The 22030-nt window shown below is 42.8% G+C and overlaps 1 protein-coding gene across 1 annotated transcript in view; it reads right to left on the bottom strand.

Annotated features, from left to right (window-relative positions):
- STAG3 (stromal antigen 3) overlaps positions 1 to 22030 on the bottom strand; it is a 39226-nt gene that overhangs the window by 16851 nt on the left and 345 nt on the right. The window contains exons 3-21 of the mRNA XM_053555494.1: positions 21250 to 21432; positions 19017 to 19119; positions 18521 to 18637; positions 14795 to 14891; positions 14023 to 14099; positions 13521 to 13725; positions 12944 to 13095; positions 5698 to 5771; positions 4214 to 4337; positions 3504 to 3602; positions 3212 to 3291; positions 2466 to 2573; positions 2107 to 2221; positions 1845 to 1950; positions 1572 to 1675; positions 1205 to 1297; positions 989 to 1078; positions 229 to 429; positions 41 to 111 (exon numbers count right to left, since the gene is read on the bottom strand). Coding sequence (XP_053411469.1) covers positions 41 to 111; positions 229 to 429; positions 989 to 1078; positions 1205 to 1297; positions 1572 to 1675; positions 1845 to 1950; positions 2107 to 2221; positions 2466 to 2573; positions 3212 to 3291; positions 3504 to 3602; positions 4214 to 4337; positions 5698 to 5771; positions 12944 to 13095; positions 13521 to 13725; positions 14023 to 14099; positions 14795 to 14891; positions 18521 to 18637; positions 19017 to 19119; positions 21250 to 21365 — 2132 coding nt within the window. The 5' untranslated portion in view covers positions 21366 to 21432. The remainder of the gene's footprint in view (positions 1 to 40; positions 112 to 228; positions 430 to 988; positions 1079 to 1204; positions 1298 to 1571; positions 1676 to 1844; positions 1951 to 2106; positions 2222 to 2465; positions 2574 to 3211; positions 3292 to 3503; positions 3603 to 4213; positions 4338 to 5697; positions 5772 to 12943; positions 13096 to 13520; positions 13726 to 14022; positions 14100 to 14794; positions 14892 to 18520; positions 18638 to 19016; positions 19120 to 21249; positions 21433 to 22030) is intronic.

Here is a 22030-nt window from a genome sequence, read left to right as displayed (position 1 = left end):
CAGCAGAAGCAGGAGAGGGAAGAGGAGGAAAGCTACTCACTTATAGAAGGCAGAGAGGCGCTTCAGGGTGGCTGCCAGATTATATACCTCATCCTCATCTAGGAAGGATGACTGAAGAAAGAAGGTGCACAATAGGATTTTCCAATGAATTCAGTGATCCACATTTCCTGCCTTGTGCCCTCTCTCACCCTCATTTGGGCTGTCCTGTCATTCAGCCCCAGCTCCTACCTGCAATAGCTCCTCAAGTTCCTGCTGGAAGCGGTCAGTCAGCAGATCCACCAGTTGGCTGCGGGCAAAGTCTACCCGGCTGAAGAAAGTGAACTCAGGATTACAGAGCAGGTAGAGGGAGTGGGCTCCAGCCTCAAGCACAGCTGGCTCTGCATGTTTCACCACCACCTCCTGGAGTTGCTGCAACAACAGCTCTAGATGCTAGGAAGAAAAAAAGGTAGAAGATGACAGTGTTAGGGGAAGCAGGTAGAACTCTTCTAACGGACAGTAGAACCAGGACAGATAAGGAATATATTTGAAAGCATTAAATTTTGAGGACACAATGCCTAAAGAAAGAAAAGGCTATTGATTTTTCTGAAACCCAGGTTCCTGAAAAGAACCAAATACTGGTAGTAGAACTTTTTTGTTTTGTTTTGAAATAGAGTCTCACTCTGTCACCCTGGGTAGAGTGCCCTGACATCGTAGCTCACAGCAACCTCAAACTCTTGGGCTCAAACAATCCTCTTGCCTCAGCCTCCCAAATAGCTGGGACTACTGGTGCCTGCCACATGCCTCACTGGTTTTTCTCTTTTTAGTAGAGATGGGGTCTCACTCTTGCTTAGGCTGGTCTTAAACTCCTGAGCTCAAGCAATCCATCTGTCTCAGCCTCCCAGAGTGGTAGATTACAGGCAAAAGCCACCATGCCCAGACAACAGTAGAAATTTCAGCCCTAGCAGGCAAGCCACAAGGTACAGGAAACATTATCTTCCTGCCTTCTCACCTTCTCCAAACGCCTAGTGCAGTAGATGTTGAGGTCAAAGTAGCTGAGAAGCTGGAGCAAGGGTGAAACCTTCTCTGCATCAGCTGAGTACTATGACAGTTGAGAGAAGAAGCTCATCATTTGGAACATATTGCTAGTTCCTACTCTTATCCCTCATCAAAGGCCCATGTCTTTTCACTGTTTGTGCCCTATTGCTCCATGGTGGGGCAGTTCTACCTTGGCCAAGAGCTGGGGTAGCAGGGGGATGAGGTGCTCAGTCAGCTTCACTTTGTCATCAGCTTGAGTCTTGCGTTCTTTAAGGGTTAAACCCTGGAATTAAGAGTCTCATGAGGCCAGGGGCAAAGTGCAAAGAAATACATGTACTGGTCCAAAGGGGTGTATGCATACCCCTTCTCTATATGACCCAATCCTGCCCAGGAAGAAAAAAAGAATTCAGCATTTCCCTTCAGATTTCTTTTTTTCTGGAAATAGAATTCTTTCAGGGGAAGAAAGGGCACCTTGATCCAAGTCTGGAGGAAAGTATGGACAACACCTGTCTGGATTTTTAACACTGCTTACTTACACAGACCACTTCATGCCATACCTTCCTCCCAGTGACCCGCCCCACAGGCGGGTGACCCTCTGAAGCTTGGCGGGCACTGGACACAAGTATTTCTATCAGCGTACTCTCCTGCACATCGCCCAGATCTGAGGTGGCAGGAAGATCAAAAACAAACAGTTACAGATTAGCCAACTTCCTTCTCCAAGTCCCCCCAGTGCACACAACCTCTGCTGCCTTTTTACAAGCCAGGAAAAAAAATCTCTCCTCGTTTCACGCTAGGTGGTGAGAGTTCCCTGTCTACCACTTGGCACGCACTCTGGTCCTTCTCCAGCAGCAGGCTTGTCAGACTCTCCCAGTCCTTCAGCTGAGCCCCTGCACAGTCCCACAGGCTGTCTACTAAGTAAGCCACATGTTCATGGAGCTGTGGAAGAGGATGAGAGATAAGTTACCTATGCCATGTTAAAAATCTAGGAAGTGGTTATTGATTCAACATGGCTGTCCTTCCTATAGAGCCCACCCCATCTTCTCTACTTGTAGGTCTTACACACAACAGCCTAACATCATCTCTCCATGTCACCTCATTCTCCACAAAGAAGGACAGCAGAAGGTGGAAAAAAGTCCTTTGGACGTGTGGACTTCGGCGTCGCTCCCTTCCACTCACATTTCTTGTCTCACACTCAGGGTAAAAAAGCCTGATGAAATTAACAGGAGAAAAGGCATAGCATGGGAGGAAATAGGGAATGCAATTATCACCATAAAGGGAAGAAACAGCCCAAGGAGATGATAAAGGAAAAGACCTAAGGAGTTGAGAAAGGAAAGGAGACACCAGACAGACTTTTATAGGTAGGGGGAGTCCTTAGGCAGAGCAACAGCAGATGAGGGAAAGAAAATGACAGAGGTAATGCTAAAGGATCATACAAAAGGAGCCACACTCACTTCCAGTATAGAAATTCTCCTGCAGCAGAGGCTAGGGCTCTATTAGAGGCATATACAACAGGATAGATGTTTTCACAATCTGTGTCTGTCAACACCCCTTCCATGTTTCTGCCAAAAGAAAAGCATAAAGAACATGATGCAGACATGTATGCTGCCTTCTAGCACAATCAAGTCCAGATATATAAATAGGCAAAAACAATGAGACTAGGCCACATGTGGTGGCTCAGGCCTGTAATTCCAGCACCATTTGGGAGGCTGAGGTGGAAGGATCATTTGAGGTCAGCAGTTCGAGACCAGCCTGGGCAATACACCCAAAAAAAAAAAACAACTGGGTATAGTAATGCACGCCTGTAGTCCCAGACACTTGAGAGGTTAAGGTAGGACTACTGCTTGACCCTAGGAGTTCAAGGCCCCAGTGAGCTATGATTAAGCCACTATACTCCAGCCTGAGTAACAGAGCAAGACCTTATCTCCTAAAACCAAAAAAAGCAGTAACAACAATAAAAATTAGGATATAACTCATGAAGAATTTTTAAATGAAGAGTGGAAGATAGAGTATGGAGAGTTAGAGAAGATAGGAACATTTCCTCCCTCAAGACCCTGCAACTCAGGAATGGTCTCTTTCTACCTGCATGTAAGAAAGAATCAACCTATGAAACATGGAGAGACAAGAATCTGGAAGAGCCTTCCTGACACTGGAGAGGTGAATGTTTGAGATGTTTGCCTCCCTACTTCCCAGGACTCACTTAAGGATAAGTATTAGCAACCTGACGGCCTCCACTGCTACATCGTACTCTCTGTCCATGACCATGGAAACCATCCGGTCCTGTAGGAAGGAGAATACTGCTCAGTATCTCACTGCACCCATTCCAAAACATCATATTCCCTTAGAATTTGACAGATTCTTAAAGACAGGGTGTAGAATCAGGTACTGGAATAACTAAAGATATATCAGAGCAATGGAAATAGTAAGGTATAAGGTGGGGAAATGGGAACTACAATAAAGAGCCAAGCAAAGGAGCCCTGTCCCAATTTTACCTTGAAGCGGCTGGTGAAGAGCTCCAGCCGCGCAGTTAGGTCTTGATTGCCGTACAGCCCTTTCAGAGCCCGAAGGCACTTCAGCCGGACATCTCGGTGCTATTGAGGAGGGAAAACCAGGAGAATGGAAGTGAAATAGACTACACCTCTACTCACCTCCCGCAAAGCCTCCAGACTTCCCTCTTAGATCACTCACTCTGGCCCTGGGTGTCCTTTACATGGAGGACTCTGAGATGTCAGAGACAACAAACAACTATCTGCCTACTTAGGGAACAAAGGAATCATAGAAGTTACCACTCATGACGAAAAGGATCCTTTGGCTACCAACCCAGCACTGCATTACCAATTCATCAGTACCTTTCTTTCATAGTAAAGCCTTTGTCCTCCACTCAGGGGTGGGGAACCTGAGGCCTCAAGGTCACACATGGCCCTCCAGATCCCTAAGGGCAGCCCCTAGACCAAATCCAAACTTCACAGAAAAAATTCCTTTACTAAAAAGATTTGTTCCGTTAAAATTTGGATCCAGTCAAAAGGGCATGCTCAAGGATCCAGAAAGCCATATGTGGCCCCAAGGTCGTGGGTTCCCCAGGCCTTCAGGTTGATCATTGTTCCTTTAAGTAAAATACCTAAGAAAAGATGAAGGAAGGGCCCTAGGGCAGGGAAGAAAATGAGGAACAAGAAAAAGGAGACTGACTCAATTCAACTCCCACCTTATCATGCAGAGTCCAGCCAATGTATTTTAAATAGCTGTCAGTGAGGAAAGAGGTACTGTAGCTTTGCATCCAACACCCAATTTCCTCCATGCAGATGGCACGGATCTCAGGAAGAACATCCCTAGACACAGAGAGACAAAGTGCTTCACCACCATCTCTCCAAACTCACTTTCCATACTACAGGATAGCTATAGCTGCCTGTCATAGAAGAATTTCTTTTATTGATGAAATGCCATGTATGTTTTATTTCTTCTTCCTGATATAAATACATCATCACATGAAAGAAAACATTTTCATTCTTTAACAGATGGTGTTTCCCAGGTAGGCCTTGAACTCCTGAGCTCCACAGATCCTTCCACCTTAACCTACCAAGCAGGTATGTGCTACCATACCCAGGTAGTAAACATTTCCTTCCTATAACCAGCCAATAAAATTGCTGAACCATTCTCATACAACCTTATTCTCCACACACCTTTTAAAAACTAACTTTGAAAGTTCATTTAACTGTTGGCCAAACTATGTGTGTCTTTTTATTTTTATTTTTTTAACTATGGTTGCCTCAAGAATGCGTTTTTAGCCAGGCACAGTGGATTATGCCTACAACCTTGGCACTCTGGGAGGCAAGACTTAGCTTAAGAATTCAAGACCAGACTGAGCAAGAGCAAGACCCAATCTCTAAAAACAGCCAGGTGTTATGGAAGAAGGTGCCTGTAGTCCCAGCTACTCGGGAGGCTGAGGCAAGAGGATGGCTTTAGCCCACTCTACTGAGGGCGACAAAGTAAGACTCTGTCTCAAAAAAAAAAAAAAAGAATGTGTTTTAATTCCACTTTAAGAAAAGGTTAAATTAGGCCACATGCAAGCATTGCTTAAAGCCAGGAACTGGAGGCTACAGTGAGGTACGATGCACCACTGCAATCCAACTCTTTGTTAAGATGCTGTCTCTAACAAAATAAATAAATAAGAGAAGGTTAAATCAGCTGAAAGGTTCTGGAAAGGCAGAAGTTAAAATCTAGGTAAGAGTGAAGAACTATAGATACCTTCTTTAATAAATTCTACCATTTCTTTAAATGGTATAAAACTCTCCTGCCCTGAAGGCTAAGCCAGAAAAAAGTTTGCCAAGCTGCATACAGGCCTCCGGAAAGCTCCACCTTTTGGTTCTCTGTTCTTATCCTCTCAAGTCTCCAACTCTAGAAAGACTGGGGGTGGGGGCAGGCATGCCAGGGGCAGATTTTGCACAAAGTTGGAGGAAGAGAATATTCAGCAATGCCTCATCCTCTTATTTTCTCCTAGAACTTACAAGATCCTTTGTAGATAAAGATAAAATAAACCCTCTAATCTGAAATAATATGTTAAGAGTTTTTGCTCCAGCTATATGAGCTCTGGGACTAACCAAACAAATCAAGGTTCGGGGGGTGTTGTCATTTCCACTGACTCCATAACCAAAGACCAGCTGCTTCAATGACAGAAGCTCATTAACTCACCTATACCGATGTACAAAAACACCTCTGAAGAGGGCATTCATCATTCCTTCAATTTCCTCTTGATGCTCTTGGAGCTGGAGGACAGGGGAGAACAGGTCAATCTCTTTTAGTATCCCAGCAGTCAATGTCATACAAAAGTACAATTTCTACCTCCTTCCTATTTGTTACAGGATACACTCCTAGTATCTTATGCTCTCTTTTAAACCTTCTAATTCTGGAAGAAGTTGTATAGTTAACTAATGTCTCAGAGGTTTGTGTTTCCAAAAAATAGTATCTCCTGTGTGTGTGGTTATTCTAGCTTTTCAGAAACCCTACCTGGTAGTTATAGAGGCACACTTCATTTTACTGTTCTTCACATGTGCTGCATTTTTTACAAATTGAAAGCTTGTGGCAACCCTGTGTTGAGCTCCCCACCATCTAACAGCATGTGCTCATCTTGTGTCTCTGTCACATTTGGTAATTCTTGAAATATTTTCAAACTTTTCATTCTTATGGTATCTATTATGGTGATCTGTGATCTTTAACATTATTACCGTAATTTATTTGATAAGCCACAAATCTTACCATATAAGACAGCAAACTTAATCAACAACTTATTTGTATTCTGCTTTACCACCAAGCTGTTCTTCCCCTCTCCCTCTCCTCAGGTCTCCCTATTCTGTGAGACACAATAATATTGAAATTGGGCCCTGGCCTCCAAGTGTTCAAATGAAAGGAGGAGTCTCATACTTCTCACTTTCAATCAAAAGATAGAAATGATTAAGCTTAATGAAGAAGGTATGTCTAAAGCCAGAACAGGGCCAGGCACAGTGGCTTGTGCCTATAATTCTAGAAGGCCTATAAACTCTGAAAGGTGAAGGCAGATAGACTTCTTGAGCTCAGGAGTTCAAGGCCAGCCTAAAGAAGAACCAGACCCTGTCCATACAAAAAAATAGAAAAATTAGCCAGGCCTGGTGGCATATGCCTATAGTCCCAGCTATTTGGGAAGTTGAGGCAGGAGGATCACTTGAGCTCGGGAGTTTGAGGTTGCAGTGAGCTATGATGATGCCACTGCACTCTAGCCCAAAAGACAAAGACACTGTCTCAAAAAAATAACAAAAAATACAAGAAATGAGTATAATTGTGATGGGTATGTTACTTAGTTCAATGCATTCACATTGTATATCAAAGCAGTACCCTGAACCCCATAAATGCATCAATGTACAAAGTTATGATTTAATAAAATATAATTTTAAAAAACACCCAGCAGGGGTGGCGCCTGTGGCTCAGTCGGTAAGGCGCCGGCCCCATATACCAAGGGTGGTGGGTTCAAACTCGGCCCTGGCTGAACTGCAACCAAAAAATAGCTGGGCATTGTGGCGGGCACCTGTAGTCCCAGCTACTCGGGAGGCTGAGGCAAGAGAATCACTTAAGCCCAGGAGTTGGAGGTTGCTGTGAGCTCTGTGATGCCACGGCACTCTACCGAGGGCCATAAAGTGAGACTCTGTCTCTAAAAAAACAAACAAACAAAAAAAACACCCAGCAGACTATGAGATAAACACATGTACAGTCATCTAAGCTTTGTTGTTCTATTTATAGAACACAGGCAGAGATTTAGCATAATTCTTAAGGGCTTTTAGGATTTTTTTTTTTTTTTTGTAGAGACAGAGTCTCACTTTATGGCCCTCGGTAGAATGCCGTGGCATCACACAGCTCACAGCAACCTCCAACTCCTGGGCTTAAGCGAGTCTCTCGCCTCAGCCTCCCAAGTAGCTGGGACTACAGGCGCCTGCCACAACGCCCGGCTATTTTTTAGTTGCAGTTTGGCCGGGGCTGGGTTTGAACCCGTCACCCTCGGTATATGGGGCTGGCGCCTTACCGACTGAGCCACAGGCACCGTCCAGGGCTCTAGGATTTTTTTGAATAGTAAATGAGTACAGTATTGGTATCAACTTAAAGTCACCAACTGCATTAGCACTTAAAAAGAGAATCAGGCTGTCCTTTGAAACTCTGAAGCCAGGTAAAACTCTCCACCTATGAAAGAGTCCAGCCTCAGCCTGCTAAATAAGTAGCTTGGACTACAGAAACATGGCACCATGCTCAGCTAATTTTTCTATTTTTTTGTAGAGAGAAGGACTTGCACTTCCTCGGGCTGGTCTTGAACTCCTGGCCTAACAATCCTCCTACTTTGGTCTCCCAGAATGCTAGGATTATAGGCATGAGCTATCATACTATTCTACCAAATATTATTGCTGAATGACAACATACCTGGTCACCCAAGAGCTCTGATGGAGATGTATAAGAAGATGAATGCTGTTTTCATGCCTGCTAACTTACATTCATTCTGCTACCCATGAATCAAGGAGTAATTTCAACTTTAAAGCCTTACACATATTAAAGAAACACATTTCAGGCTTGGCACCTGTAGTTCAGCGGCTAGGGCATCAGCCACATACACTGGAGTTGGTGAGTTCGAATCCAGCCCGGGCCTGCCGAACAATGACAACTACAACCAAAAAAGAAATAATAGCTGGGTGTTGTGGTGGGCGCCTGTAGTCTCAGCTACTTGGGAGGCTGAGGGAAGAGAATCGCTGAAGTCCAGGAGTTTGAGGATGCTGTAAGCTGTGACGCTACAGCACTCTACCAAGGGTGACAAAGTGAGACACTGTCTCAAAAAAAAAAAAAAAAAAGACAGACAGAAAGAGAAAAGAAAAAGAAACACATTTCGTAAGGCTGTAGTTGCCTTAATGACTCCTTTGATGTTATGTTAGTTACCACAGCGATTCCTTTGTTGGATCTGGTCAAAGTCAATTAAAAACCTGGGGAAAGGACAGCGCCTATGGCTCAGTGAGTAGGGAACTGGCCCCATATACCAAGGGTGGTGGGTTCGAACCTGGCCCCAAACTGTAACAAAAAATAGCTGAGTGTTGTGGCAGGCGCCTGTAGTCCCAGCTACTCAGGAGGCTGAGGCAAGAGAATCACCTAAGCCCAAGAGCTGGAGGTTGCTGTTAGCTATGATACCACGGTACTCTACCGAGGGTGACAAAGTGAGACTCTGTCTCAAAAATAAATAAACAAACAAACAAAAACATTGTGATTCATAGAAAGGTGTCAAAATTCCACATTAACAGGAGTTTAGAAAAGTTGACACCAACCCTCATGGACAACTTTGAGGGTTTCAAGACTTTAGTGAAGGAAGTCACTGCAGACGTGATAGAAATAGCAGAACTATAATTAGAAGTAGAGCTTAAAGATGTAACTAAATTGTTGCAATCTCAGGCTAAAACTTGAACAAATAGGAGTTGCTTCTTAGGGATAAGCAAAGTGTTTTTTGAAATGGAATCTACTTCTGTTAAAGATACTATGAACATTGTTGAAATGACAAAAAAGGAGTTAGAATATCATATAAATTTAGTTGCTACAACAGCAGCCAGGTTTGAGAAGACTGACTACAGTTTTGAAAGTTCTTTTATGGGTAAAATGCTATCAAAACAGCATCACATGCTATAGAAAACTCATCTGTGAAGGTAAGTCAATATATGCAGCAAACTTCACAGGTATCTTATTTTAAGAAACTGCCACAGCCACACCAAACTTCAGCAACTGCCATCCTGATCAATCAGCAGCCATGCACACTGAGGCGAGATCTTCCACTAGCAAAAAGATTACAACTCACTTAAGGCTTGAATAATCCTTAGCATTTTTTAGAAAACAGTCCTTTTAAATTAACATATATACATTTTTTTAGAAATAATGCTATTGCAGGGCGGCGCCTGTGGCTCAAGGAGTAGGGCACCGGTCCCATATGCCGGAGGTGGCAGGTTCAAACCTAGCCCCGGCCAAAAACCGAAAAAAAAAAAAAAAAAAAAGAAATAATGCGATTGCACACTTAATAGACTACAGTATAATATGAACACAACTTTTATGTACCCTAGGAAGCCAAAAACTTTGTGTCACTCACTTTATCTCAACAGTCTGGAACCGAACCCACAATATCTCAGAAGTGTGCCTGTATGTGTTTTTGACTACCAATGGGAAAAACAAAATTTTAATACATTAAGTTTATGTAATAGAAGGGGAATTATCAAAAAATGAGCAGAAAAAATTAGAACAGTGGTTTTAAACTGGAGGCAACTTTGTCCCATGGGAAGATTAAACAACATCTAAAGATTGTTATCACAATTTGTGGGAGGCAAGGCACTCTGCCTTCCACAAAGTTCTCAACCTTCCTAATGCTGCAATATATTTTCATTATTAAAAAGGGGTCATGACCCACAGGTTGAGGACCACTGCAGTAGACAGAGGCCAATGATGCTTCTAAACATCCTACCATGCCAGAACAACCCCCTAATGTCAACAGTGCAATTGTTGAGAAACTCTAGATTACATAAACAAGCAGAATTGTTCAGCAGGAAGCAGAATTAAAAGCAGAAAAGGAACATTTTTTAAGACAACTGACCCACCTCTTCAGTGAATCAATATACTGGGGAAAAAGGTGGGGAGGCAGACATTCTGTATAATATTAAGAGAGACTTAAGAAGTATAACCAAATGCAATACACAGTCCTTAATTAGATCCTTGGGAATTTGGGGGAAATATGAACTAGAAGGCTGGACACAGTGGCTTACACCTATAATCCTAGCACTCTTGAGAGGCCGAGGCGGGTGGATTGCCTGAGCTCACAAGTTCGAGACCAGCCTGAGCTAGAGTAAGACCTCATCTCTAATAAAATAGCTGGGCGTTGTGGCAGGAGCCTGTAGTCCCAGCTACTTGGGAGGCTGAAGCAAGAGGATCACTTGGGCCTAAGAGTTTGAGGTGGCTGTGAGCTGTGATGGCACAGCACTCTACCCCAAAAGTGACAGTGAGACTTGTCTCAAAATATATATATATATGAACTGGAATTAAAAAAATATTAGGGAATAGGGCGGCACCTGTGGCTCAGTCGGTAAGGCGCAGGCCCCATATACCGAGGGTGGCGGGTTCAAACCCGGCCCCAGCCGAACTGCAAACAAAAAATAGCCGGGCGTTGTGGCAGGCGCCTGTAGTCCCAGCTATTCGGGAGGTTGAGGAAAGAGAATCGCTTAAGCCCAGGAGTTGGAGGTTGCTGTGAGCTGTGTGATGCCACGGCACTCTACCCAGGGCCATAAAGTGAGACTCTGTCTCTACAAAAAAAAAAAAAAAATTAGGGAATCATTGTTGATTATTTTGGATATGAAAATGGTATTGGGATTATGCAGGAACATATTGTTTTTTAGAGCACATACTTAAGTCTTTAAGGTTGAAGTACCAATATGTCCATAATTTACTATAAAATAACAAAAATAGACAAAGCAAATACATAAAATATTAGTTGTTAAATGTAGATAATGTTTATATGGCATTCAATTTACCAGTATCTCTACTTTTCTCAAGATTGAAAACTTTCACAAAAAATTTTCACAAAGACAGGAAAAGAGAGGAGGAAAGGGAGAATAGGAGGAGGATAAGAGAGTTATCAGTACCAAATTCTATAGAAATTTGGAAAAGGGAGATTGAGAAAAGGCCACCAGTTTTAAGAATTAGGAAATCATTGTTTTAAAGAGAATAGTTTCCAGGGCGGCTCCGGGACTCAGTGGGTAGGGCACCGAGGCTGGCAGGTTCAAACCCGGCCCAGGTCAGCTAAAACAATGACAACTGCAACAACAACAACAAAAAATAGCCAGATCTTGTGGTGAAAGCCTTTAGTCCCAGCTACTTGGGAGGCTAAGGCAAGAGAATCACTTAAGCTCATGAGTTCGAGCTTTGTCACTCTACCCAGGGTGACAGCTTGAGACTCTGTCTCAAAAAATAAAATAAAATAAATAAATAAATAGAGTAATTTCAAAGAAAAATGGGGGAAAAAATGATTCAGTCAAATGAACATTAAGGACGTAAGAAAACACTACCCTAAAAGGATGAACAGAAATACAAAGTTACAGAAAAGTAGAGAGAAAGATTCAGGTCCTATATATATTTAATAGTGGGGGGAAAAAAACCATGGGGAGGGAGAAATTAAAGATAAAATGGAGGAATAACAACTGATGAAGCAAGAGCCCAGAGGAGCAAAAGAAAAACAAACCAACAAAAAAAGATGAACACTAGTGTAATAATTTAAGATCCAGGAGAGACCTATTAATATATATAAGCTTTTAAGATCAACCTGACAATGAAAATAGCAAAAGAGAATGGGGAAGTAGAATGGAAGAGGTTTTTTGTGAGGGCTGGGGAAAGAGCTAAAGGATACAGTCAGACATGGTGAGTCCTGCCAACTTTGGGGGTGTGGGGTGGGGAAGGGTATCTCGGATACTGACAAAGAGTGGGGAGAAAGCATCAGTGTGTTAGATCCAGCTGTTTGATGGATAAATCAACGTGAAATATTTTTCTGGGGCGTATACCTCAAGTGGTCTTAAAATAAATGCCTACTATGTGCCAGGATCCCATTTACTCACCATTTCATTTAATCATCACAAAAAGGTGAAATTATCCCATTTTAAAGAAAAGAAAACTAAAGCTTAGAGAGGTTACTTAACCAGGGGTCATCAAATTTTATCAATAGGGGGCCAGTTCACTGTCCCTCAAATCGTTGGAGGGCAGGACTATAGTTTAAAAAAAAAATATGAACAAATTCCTATGCACACTGCACATATCTTATTTTGAAGTAAAAAAAACAAAGGAACAAATACAATCACACTGCCGCATGTGGCCCGCAGGGTGTAGTTTGAGGACCCCTACAAGGCCATGGAGCAAGTAGCTAAAAAGATCAGAATTCAAACATAGGACTCACAGGTAAGCTTGTGCTCTTTGCATTCTTCGAAAATTTGGCCCTCCTTGACAGTACTCCGTGACAGGCCTAGCCTTAAGTACTCCTATGGTGACTTGTACACTACACACTGCACACTTGACAAGAAAATCAAAACTTAATTCCTTCTATGACAGGCAGACGTATTGCCCTTAAAATACCTCTGATGAGTGTTGACAAAAGGAAACTGAGCAAAAAAGGAATTATATAGAAGTCCAAATTAGACATGATTTATTGAATCGATGACCTAGAAACAAGAAAAGTGTGCAATGACCTCTGACAGGATGAGTCTATGACATTAATTATTATGAGACTCCATTATTCATGATCTGAAAGGTTGTTTGGGGCTTTTGCCTTACTGAGTTTAAATGCTGGGATATGATCAGGTAGTCTGTAGTAGCAGTGGAAAGAAGCTGGGAAAAAGGAAGGAAAGCAGCAGAGAACACTCACTTCTTTTCGTTTCTCCAATAGGCTCTCCAGCCGCTCAGGTGCTCTCTGCCCTGGCCCCTTGTTTCGTTCAGCCTCATACTGACGCTGATTGTTATCTTTGTGTAGACTCAGTTGCAGGGCAACTCTTACCAGGGAAGTCATCAGTTTCATGGCTGAGTGTGTGAGAAATAACAAGGTAAATCATTACTTAAGTCAGAGGAGGAAGGATGGGTTTAAAATAGGAAAGAAAAAAAAAGGACAGAGAAAATGAGAAGCTAGAGCAGGGTGACCTAAGATCGTAAAACTGCCTGTCCTAGAGTAGACTTTTTCCCTCTTAACTGTTTTGGCCTTCTTTTAACCCTTGGCATGGTCCCAGTGGTAAGCTATGAGAAAAATACTAAGGCTATAATTCTTACTATGATTCAGCCCCTTTCAAAATTCCACAAGTGAGAAACTAGATTAAGGTTTGGGATAAAAGATGCATACACTTGAAGTAAAGAGCTAAGATGCAGGTAGGAAAGAAGATCTAGAACCAGAGAACAGAGGAGAATCCTACCAAATTCAGGAGAACACCCAAAGAGTAAACGTGAGTGCTCACCAGCTAGGGTGCTAGTGTGACGGAAGGCACGAACTTGAGAATCGGAGAGGCCAGTAAGAAGGGAGATGAGGTTGTCCATTGGGAAGCCATCATAAAGGAGGCTGTACTGGCACTGATGGACCAACGTCCTCACAAACTCACAGAAGCTGCCCTGGAACTTCTTCCAGGATGGACCTGGAGCTGTTAAGGGGTACTCCCCTGAGTCCTACAAAAGGGTTTATTAAAAGGATAGGAAAGTTATTACCAGGTCTATTAAACCACAGGGGCTTGGATATAAAAATTCAACAGTATAGAAAAATGTAGTCCCATTATATCACATTCCATTATTCTCTCCAATTCTAGACACATGTTAAAGTAATATCTAAGGGTCCCTTTTACCCCCTATAGATTGAACTCCTCCTTCTACAAGCATCTCTATGTCCAGGAATGAGAAAGAAGTGGGTAATAGGTTTGGGAGATTTGAAATAAGAGGGACTAGAAGATCCTGGTCATCTTCCTCCACCTCATTAAATTGTTCTGTTAGGTGCTGGATGATCTCTGAGTTGGACATCTTCGTGAACATCTCGGGGGTCACAGTGCCTGAAGAATGGAGAAGATGAGGTATTTATAAGGAAAATAACAGGACACTTAAAGATGAGCAAAAGAACCTATTCCAAAGAACTTAGGTGGAGAATCAGATGACCTAATTCCTAGACATAACTCTGCGACTATCCAACCGTGTATCTGCCATAACACAATCTCTTTAGAAAACCCAAAGAAATCAAACAGTGGATAACTGTAATATAAAAACAAACAAACAAAAACAAAAAGCAAGTAATAAAACTAGTACATACACTGGACTCATTATACAATACAACCTGAGACTATCTGCCCTTAATAAATTAAGCTATGGCATCTGGAGATCTGGGGGCATCATAGTTTCAGAGAAATGTGGACAAAGTGGTTGAGAAATAAGGAACAAGAAAATAAGAGACTACACACGTATCTCATCTAGAAAGATTAAAGCATTCCCAATAGTCCATTTTCAAATTTGTTAATATCATTATCATCAAATATCCATGATTAGCTATTTTTCCCCAAAGGGCCTTTCCTCCAACCAACGCATTTCCCACTTGGACTACTTCCTTTATCCACCAATCAAAAATGTTAAATAAGTTAAACTTTTCTATTTCTTTACCTTCTGTATTTAGGAAATGTCCAATCCTCATCTAAATGAAGAATTTCATAACATTGGAGCAAAATACTATAGAATCAAAAGAAAGAAGTTTCCTCACCTTTACAGCCACAAGATTGGATGAAAAAGTTAATTAGCTCCAGAAATCCTGCATCCTGATCTTGCTTGTAGTTATCCAGCCACTCATCTACCAAAGACTAGGGAAAAAATGTAGATGATTTCTATTTTTGGCAATAGGACAGACTATAAAACCTGTATGATCTTTCCAACTGATGCATCTAAATTTCTGATAAAAATATCAAAAACAGAGCCGGGTGCTGTGGCTTATACCTGTAATCCTAGTTATTCAGGAAGCTGAGGTGGGAGGGTCTCTTGAGTCCAGGAGCTTGAGGCTGCAGTAAGCTGTAATCCCAATGCATTCCAGCCCAGGCAACATAACAAAACTATCTCTACAAAATTTTTTTTTTTTTTTTTTTTTTTAGAGACAAGAGTCTTGCTTTATTGCCCTCGGTAGAGTGCCACATCACACAGCTCACAGCAACCTCCAACTCCTGGGCTTAGGCGATTCTCTTGCCTCAGCCTCCTGAGTAGCTGGGACTACAGGTGCCCGCCACAATGCCTGGCTATTTCCTTGTTGCAGTTTGGCCAGGGCCAGGTTTGAACCTACCACCCTTGGTACATGGGGCCGGCGCCCTACCCACTGAGCCACAAGTGCCGCCCTCTACAATTTTTTTTTTTTTTTTTTGCTGGGGCTGGGTTTGAACCTGCCACCTCCGACATATGGAACCGGCACCCTACCCCTTTGAGCCACAGGCGCTGCCCTACGAATTTTTTTTTAAATTAGCAAGGCATGATGTTGTGCGCCTGTCATTCCCAGCTACTTGGGAGGCTGAGTCAGGAGGACTGTTAAAGCCCAGGAGCCAAGGTTACAGTGAGCTATGATTATGTCTGGTCAACAAGAAAGACCCCATTTCTAAAATAAATAAACTATTAAAAACATCTTTTAAAATGTATTGCTAAATTAAAATGAAAGGTAGAATTCCATATAGGCCAATTATGAGGTGAAGGTAGCAATCTCCGGAGGTAAACTGACATTTTCCCTGATGGTTTTATTAAGCCCTGGGGACACTTTGTGTCCAAATGGCTTCATAGAGGGCTGAACATAGGAGGTAGAGTCTAAAATCTTTGCAAGAAGAGTAGTTCAAGTTCAAGAAGAGGTGCCTATAATAAAGTTGAGGCCTGCAAAGGAAATATCCTCGAGGAAACAAGAATGAAAAATAAACCTTCAGGGCAAACAGGGATAGCAAGAAAACTAGCTTGTTATGAACATAGTATTAAGCGAAAGGAAAAAAAAAAAGATTTCTCCCTTGGTAATTCATAACCATAGCTAGCCCTTGGGTCTGGGTTTTCAGTCATGATTCATACTACATATATGGTCAGAATAATCTCAATCACAGAATTTAATTAAAAGTGACTCTTGGCTCAGCGCCTGTAGCTCAGCAGCCAGGGCACCAGCCACATACACTGAGGGTGGTAGGTTCAAATCCAGCCCGGGCCTGCCAAACAAAAGGACAACTACAACCAAAAAATAGTCGTCATTGTGGCAGGTGTGTGTAAGTCCCAGCTACTTAGGAGGTTGAGGCAAGAGAATCACTTAAGTCAAAGAGTTTGAGGTTGCTGTGAGCTGTGATGGCACAGCACTCTACTGAGGGCAACACAGTAAGACTCTGTCTCAAAAAAAAAAAAAAAAAAAATAAAGTGAGTCCTGTGTATCCCTAGGCAACTGCCGGAAGCAAATGTGGGTTTCTCTCTTAAAAACCCACCTTCAATCTAAGCCTCAAAGAATTCCAACACAAAAACCTTCAGGGAAAATGAGAAGCTCACGTAAAACCTAATAAAGCAAAGAAACAAGGCACTGATGGCAGAACAATAGTTACAAAGGATAGACAACAAAGCTATCACAGACATAACATGACCACATTTAGTAGTACAACTAAAGAAATACAAGAAATGTCTGAAAGTAGAAGCAAAGGACACAAATTTGAAAATGGGCCAAATAAAATTTATAGAAGTGAAAAATATAGTACGATTTCTTTTGACATAGAGTCTTACTATGTCACCCTTGGTTGAGTGCTGTGGCAACACAGCTCACAGCAACCTCAAACTCTTGAGCTTAAGTGATTCTCTTGCCTCAGCCTCCCAAGTAGCTGGGACTACAGGGGCCCGCCACAATGTCCAGCTATTTTTTTGTTGCAGTTGTTTTAGCTGGCCCGGGCCGAGTTTGAACCCGCCACCTTCAGTGTAAGTGGCTGGTGCCGTAACCACTGTGCTACGGGCACCAAGGCAATGCAATTGCCATAGTTGTTTAACTGGCCTGGGCCGGATTCGAACCCACCAGGCTTGGTGTATGTGGCTGGTGCCGTAATGACTGAGCTATGGGCACCAAGCCAAAAAAAAATAGTAAAATTTTAAAATTCAATGGAAGGATTAAAAGCAGACTAGACATAGAACAGAAGATGAGTGAAATGAAGACTGACTTAAGGAAATTATCCAAAATACAGTCCAGAGAGACTAATGAGGAAGATATTAAGAGACATGGAAGCCAGGCATGGTATCTCACACCTGTAATCCCAGCACTTTGAGGGGTGTCAAGAAGGAATGCTTGAGGCCAGGAGTTGGAGACCACCCTGGCAACATAGAAAGACCCTGTCTCTAAGAAATATAAAAAAAAAATTATATAGGTGCAGCAACATGCACCCGTAGTCCCAGTGACTTGAAAAGCTGACACAAGAGGATCACTTAAGCCAAGATGTTCAAGGTTGCAATGAATTATGACAATACCACCACACTCTCACCTGGGTGACAGGTGAGACCCATCTCTTAAAAAAAAAGGAAATGGAGAAGAATAAAACAAAAGGCTCTACTGATGTCCAACAAATTCCAGAGATAATAAAATGAGAAACAGTATCTGAAAAGAATTTTCCATACTTGTTCATACATACTTGTTGAAAGATTCCAATTTTCAGAACCAAGAAGCTAATGGATCTCAAACATGGAAATAAAAAGAAAACTTACACCTAGGAGCATCCTATCAGACATCAGAACAAAGGTTTAAAAAGTCTCAAAAACAGTCAAAACAAAAAAAAGATTATTTACAAAGAATGTGTATGTGTATTTATAAACTAAATGGCCAGATGTGGTGGCTCATGCCTATAATCCTAACACTCTGGGAGGCTGAGGTGGGAGGACTGCTTGAGCTCATGAGTTCAAGACCAGCCTGAACAAGGAGTCCCTGTCTCCACTAAAAAATAGAAAAATTGCTGGGCATCATGGCAGGCACCTGTAGTCCCAGCTATTAGAGGGGCTGAGGCAGGAGGACTGCTTGAACTCAGGAGTGTGAGGTTGCTGTAAACTAGGTTGACACCACCCCACTATAACCTGGGCAACAGAGTGAAACTCTGTCTCAAAAAACAAACAAACAAAGCAAAACAAAAAAAACCCAAGTGTGTAGACACCTTATCTTTCCACCTTACAAAAGATGAGATATCAAGAAACAGTGATGAGGCCAGGCATGATGGCTCACACCTGTAATCCTAGCACTCTGGGAGGCTGAGGTGAGAGGACTGCTTGAGCTCAGGATTATGAGACCCCCATCGCTTAAAACAAAAAAACATAAAACTTAGCCAGACCTGACGGCACACACCTGTAGTCCCAGCTACTTGGGAGGCTGAGGCAAGAGGACTGCTTGAGCCCAGGAGTTTGAGGTTGCTATGAGATATGATGCCACAGCACTCCACCCAGGGCAACAGAATGAGATACCTGTTACCTGCATATCACTTTTGGCAGCTTTCACAGCATCAAAGAGATTGTTGGCTGATGGCTCTGACTCTTTCCAGTCACTACCACGTACCATTCGGGACCCCTTCTTTGGATGTTTTGCCACCTAGTAAATAATATGGAAAAAAGTAAAAATGATATTAATACTTGATCACTCATCACTACGTAGGCTTAAGGTGCCAATTCCACAGCAGATTTAAGTTACTGACTCAGACCTGAAATAACTGATTTTATGTTGTTGTGAACTATTATTGCAAACTTTTTCCTTTTAAAAAGCCCTGAGTCTCAGTCCTGTATCACCATATCCTAATGCCCCCTTCACTTACTCTTTTCTTTTCAAAATTTGTTCTCTTCCTACTTCTGTCCCTTATGTTCTGTGAGTCCTGTCTTTCCATTAACCATGTCACCATATCACGAGCTTCTCTTCTAGGTTTTTCTTTTGCCACTTCTCAAACCAGATTCAAAAACAAACAAAACTGACTCACTGGGGTTGTTTTGAGTGGTCGTTTTGCTGTTCTCTTCTTCACACTACGTTTCAAGCTCTCTTCAAAGTCACTGCCTTCATCAGCAGACAAAGAGTCACTATCCCTATGAGGAAGTAGATACTCCTTAAATACAACCATCCCATTCCCTTATGTAAAGGGTTAATAAATTATAAATTCTCTTTGTCTCTAACTGTACCCTATTCTCCATGAGCACAACATTCAAATTTTAAGGAGATGAGCTTACTGTTACCAGGAAGTACAGATGTCTTAAAGGCTTTCACGTGAAAACAATCAAGATGAAGAACTGAGGTGGGGGAAGGACAACCATTCCTAACATTCTTTCTGAATATAAAAGTCAAATGATTTTTTTTTTTTTTTTTTTTGTAGAGACAGAGTCTCACTGTACCGCCCTCAGGTAGAGTGCCGTGGCGTCACACGGCTCACAGCAACCTCTAACTCTTGGGCTTACGCCATTCTCTTGCCTCAGCCTCCCGAGCAGCTGGGACTACAGGCGCCCGCCACAACGCCCGGCTATTTTTGTTGTTGTTGTTGTTGTTGCAGTTTGGCCGGGGCTGGGTTTGAACCCGCCACCCTCGGCATATGGGGCCGGCGCCCTACTCACTGAGCCACAGGCGTCGCCCAAAAGTCATATGATTTTCAAGTAAGCAGGCAGAGAGATCACTGTTCTACATGGGAAAAAAAATAAGCATGGCTCATTCATAAACAGGAGAGTAATAGGTACCTGGAGTTAAATTTCACCCTTTGAAATATCATCATGTCTTATTAGAGTGAAATGTATAACACTGATATAATCTGTCACCAACAGTAGCACTAACAGAAACAAAAAGATTCAGAGAAGGCCAATTAAAATAACCAACCAATAAAGCATATTTTTATGAGATTAGTTTTCTCCTGGCAAGATTTTTAAAAACTAAGATAATACTATTATAACTTCCACAGAATAAACTCATATAAGAGACTGAACTATTTGCAAAATCCCCCAAATAAGAGAACTAAAGGACAGCAATTATATATACGATTTGTCAGGCAACAAAGGACTCTATACTTCCCCATCATCCACCTTCCAGCCCCCACCAGAGGTTGTACATGCTGAACACAGAAATGTGTTCAAGAAAGATTTGGATAAGATGAGCAATGGGGGGTGGCGCCTCTTGCTCAGTGAGTAGGGCACTGGCCCCATATACCAAGGGTAGAGGGTTCAAACCCGGCCCTGGCCAAACTGCAATTAAAAAAAAAAAGATGAACGATGGGTTCTAAACAGGATATACCATTTTTTCCTTTTTTTACATTAGGTGGGATTCCGACCTTCTTTTTTGTTTGTCACCTTCGGTAGAGTGCTGTGGTGTCACACAGCTCACAACAACCTCCAACTCCTGGGCTTAGGCAATTCTCTTGCCTTAAGCCTCCCAAGTAGCTGGGACTACAGGCGACCGCCACAAAGCCCGGCTTTTTTTGTTGCAGTTTGGCCGGGGCAGAGTTTGAACCCGCCACCCTCGGTATATGGGGCTGGGGTCCTACTCACTGAGCCACAGGCGGCGCCCTATTTTTTTTTTTTTTTTAAGAGACAGAGTCTCACTTTATCACCTTTGGTAGAATGCTGTGGTGTCAACAACTCACAGCAACCACCATCTACCACCATCTACCACCATCTCCTGGACTTAGGCAATTCTCTTGCCTCAGCCTCCCGAGTAGCTGGGACTACAGGTGCTCACCACACCACCAGGCTATTTTTGTTGTTTGGCCAGGGAGGATATACCATTCTTAAGGTCTACAACAGTGGTTCTCAACCTTCCTAATGCTGCAACCTTTTATTACAGTTCCTGTGGGTCGCAAGCCACAGGTTGAGAACGGCTAGTCTACAACATGTATGGCTGCCAACAAAAAAGGAGGTGGTTTGCTATGGATGTTTTACATACCTCAATGTAAGCATTTCACACTGTATATTGAAGCAGACCCTGAACCCCATAAATGCATCAATGTACAAAGTTATGATTTAATAAAAATAATTAAAAATAATAATAAAGTTTGTAATTAGCATTTTTAAAAAAGGAGGTGGGGAAGGGAAAATCACTGTCTGAACCAATATAGCATTTCTGGTGTTTTCAAATAGTATTGTGAATATTACCATCAATGCAGGAAAATGACGGAGGTTGAAAGCTGCTGAGGTACAGGAGGTGGCCACACAATGCAACTTCTCATCAACTCCACTTACCCCTCTGAAGTAGGCTCTGAGTCCCCATCATCACAGGGCAGGTTGGCGGAGGATCTAGAAGATTCAGACAAAGCCCTCTGGGTACCTCCCGCAGCTCTCTGCATTGGGGAGGGCATACTGCTTGGGGAAGAGGAGCTATGGAGCTGGGAGGAGGAAGAGCGCAGGGTAGGCCTGGCGATCCAGCTGGGGAAAGAAAGAGAGAAAAAGGCTCCTTTTTCCACCTTTATCCACCACTTGCTCACCCTCAACCCTGACCAGTCAGTCAGGGAATTTCTCTCCAAGGGAACTACTCTGGGACTTAGGCGGGGCACCAAAAAAATAAGACAGAGTTGACCTAAGGCATTAAGGGATTAAAGACACCCTTGGCCCCAGAAACTGGGTGGGTAGGGGGTTTGTTGTTGCTCTCTAAGAACCGAGCAAGGCACAAACCTGGGCAGCTTCACACACACCCCTCCTCAGAGGCCTGGAAAGTAAATTTAGACCAAGGACCCCGGACTTTCATTTCTAGAAGGCTAGGACCTGATTACACAGGCAATGTTAATAGGAAGCTCTTAATGATTTGGGGGTGGAGGGCCCACTTAGAACGGTGCTGGAAACGCTGAAAGAGTAAAGGCAGGCACGCGTTCTGGTTTTCTAGGTCTTCTCCACGACTGATTGTGGTAAGCTTCTTTGGGCTAAGGAGCCTTCCCACCGCTCTCAGGGCCTGGAGATGGGATTCTCAGGCTCTGGTGGAGAAGCCACTGAGACACGGACCAGGGAGGCTCCTCCTGTTAGGGTCAGG

The sequence above is a fragment of the Nycticebus coucang genome, chromosome 12 (assembly GCF_027406575.1).
Source record: "Nycticebus coucang isolate mNycCou1 chromosome 12, mNycCou1.pri, whole genome shotgun sequence".
In the NCBI taxonomy this organism is placed as follows: Eukaryota; Metazoa; Chordata; class Mammalia; order Primates; family Lorisidae; genus Nycticebus; species Nycticebus coucang.
This window is presented reverse-complemented; position numbering and strand designations above follow the sequence as displayed.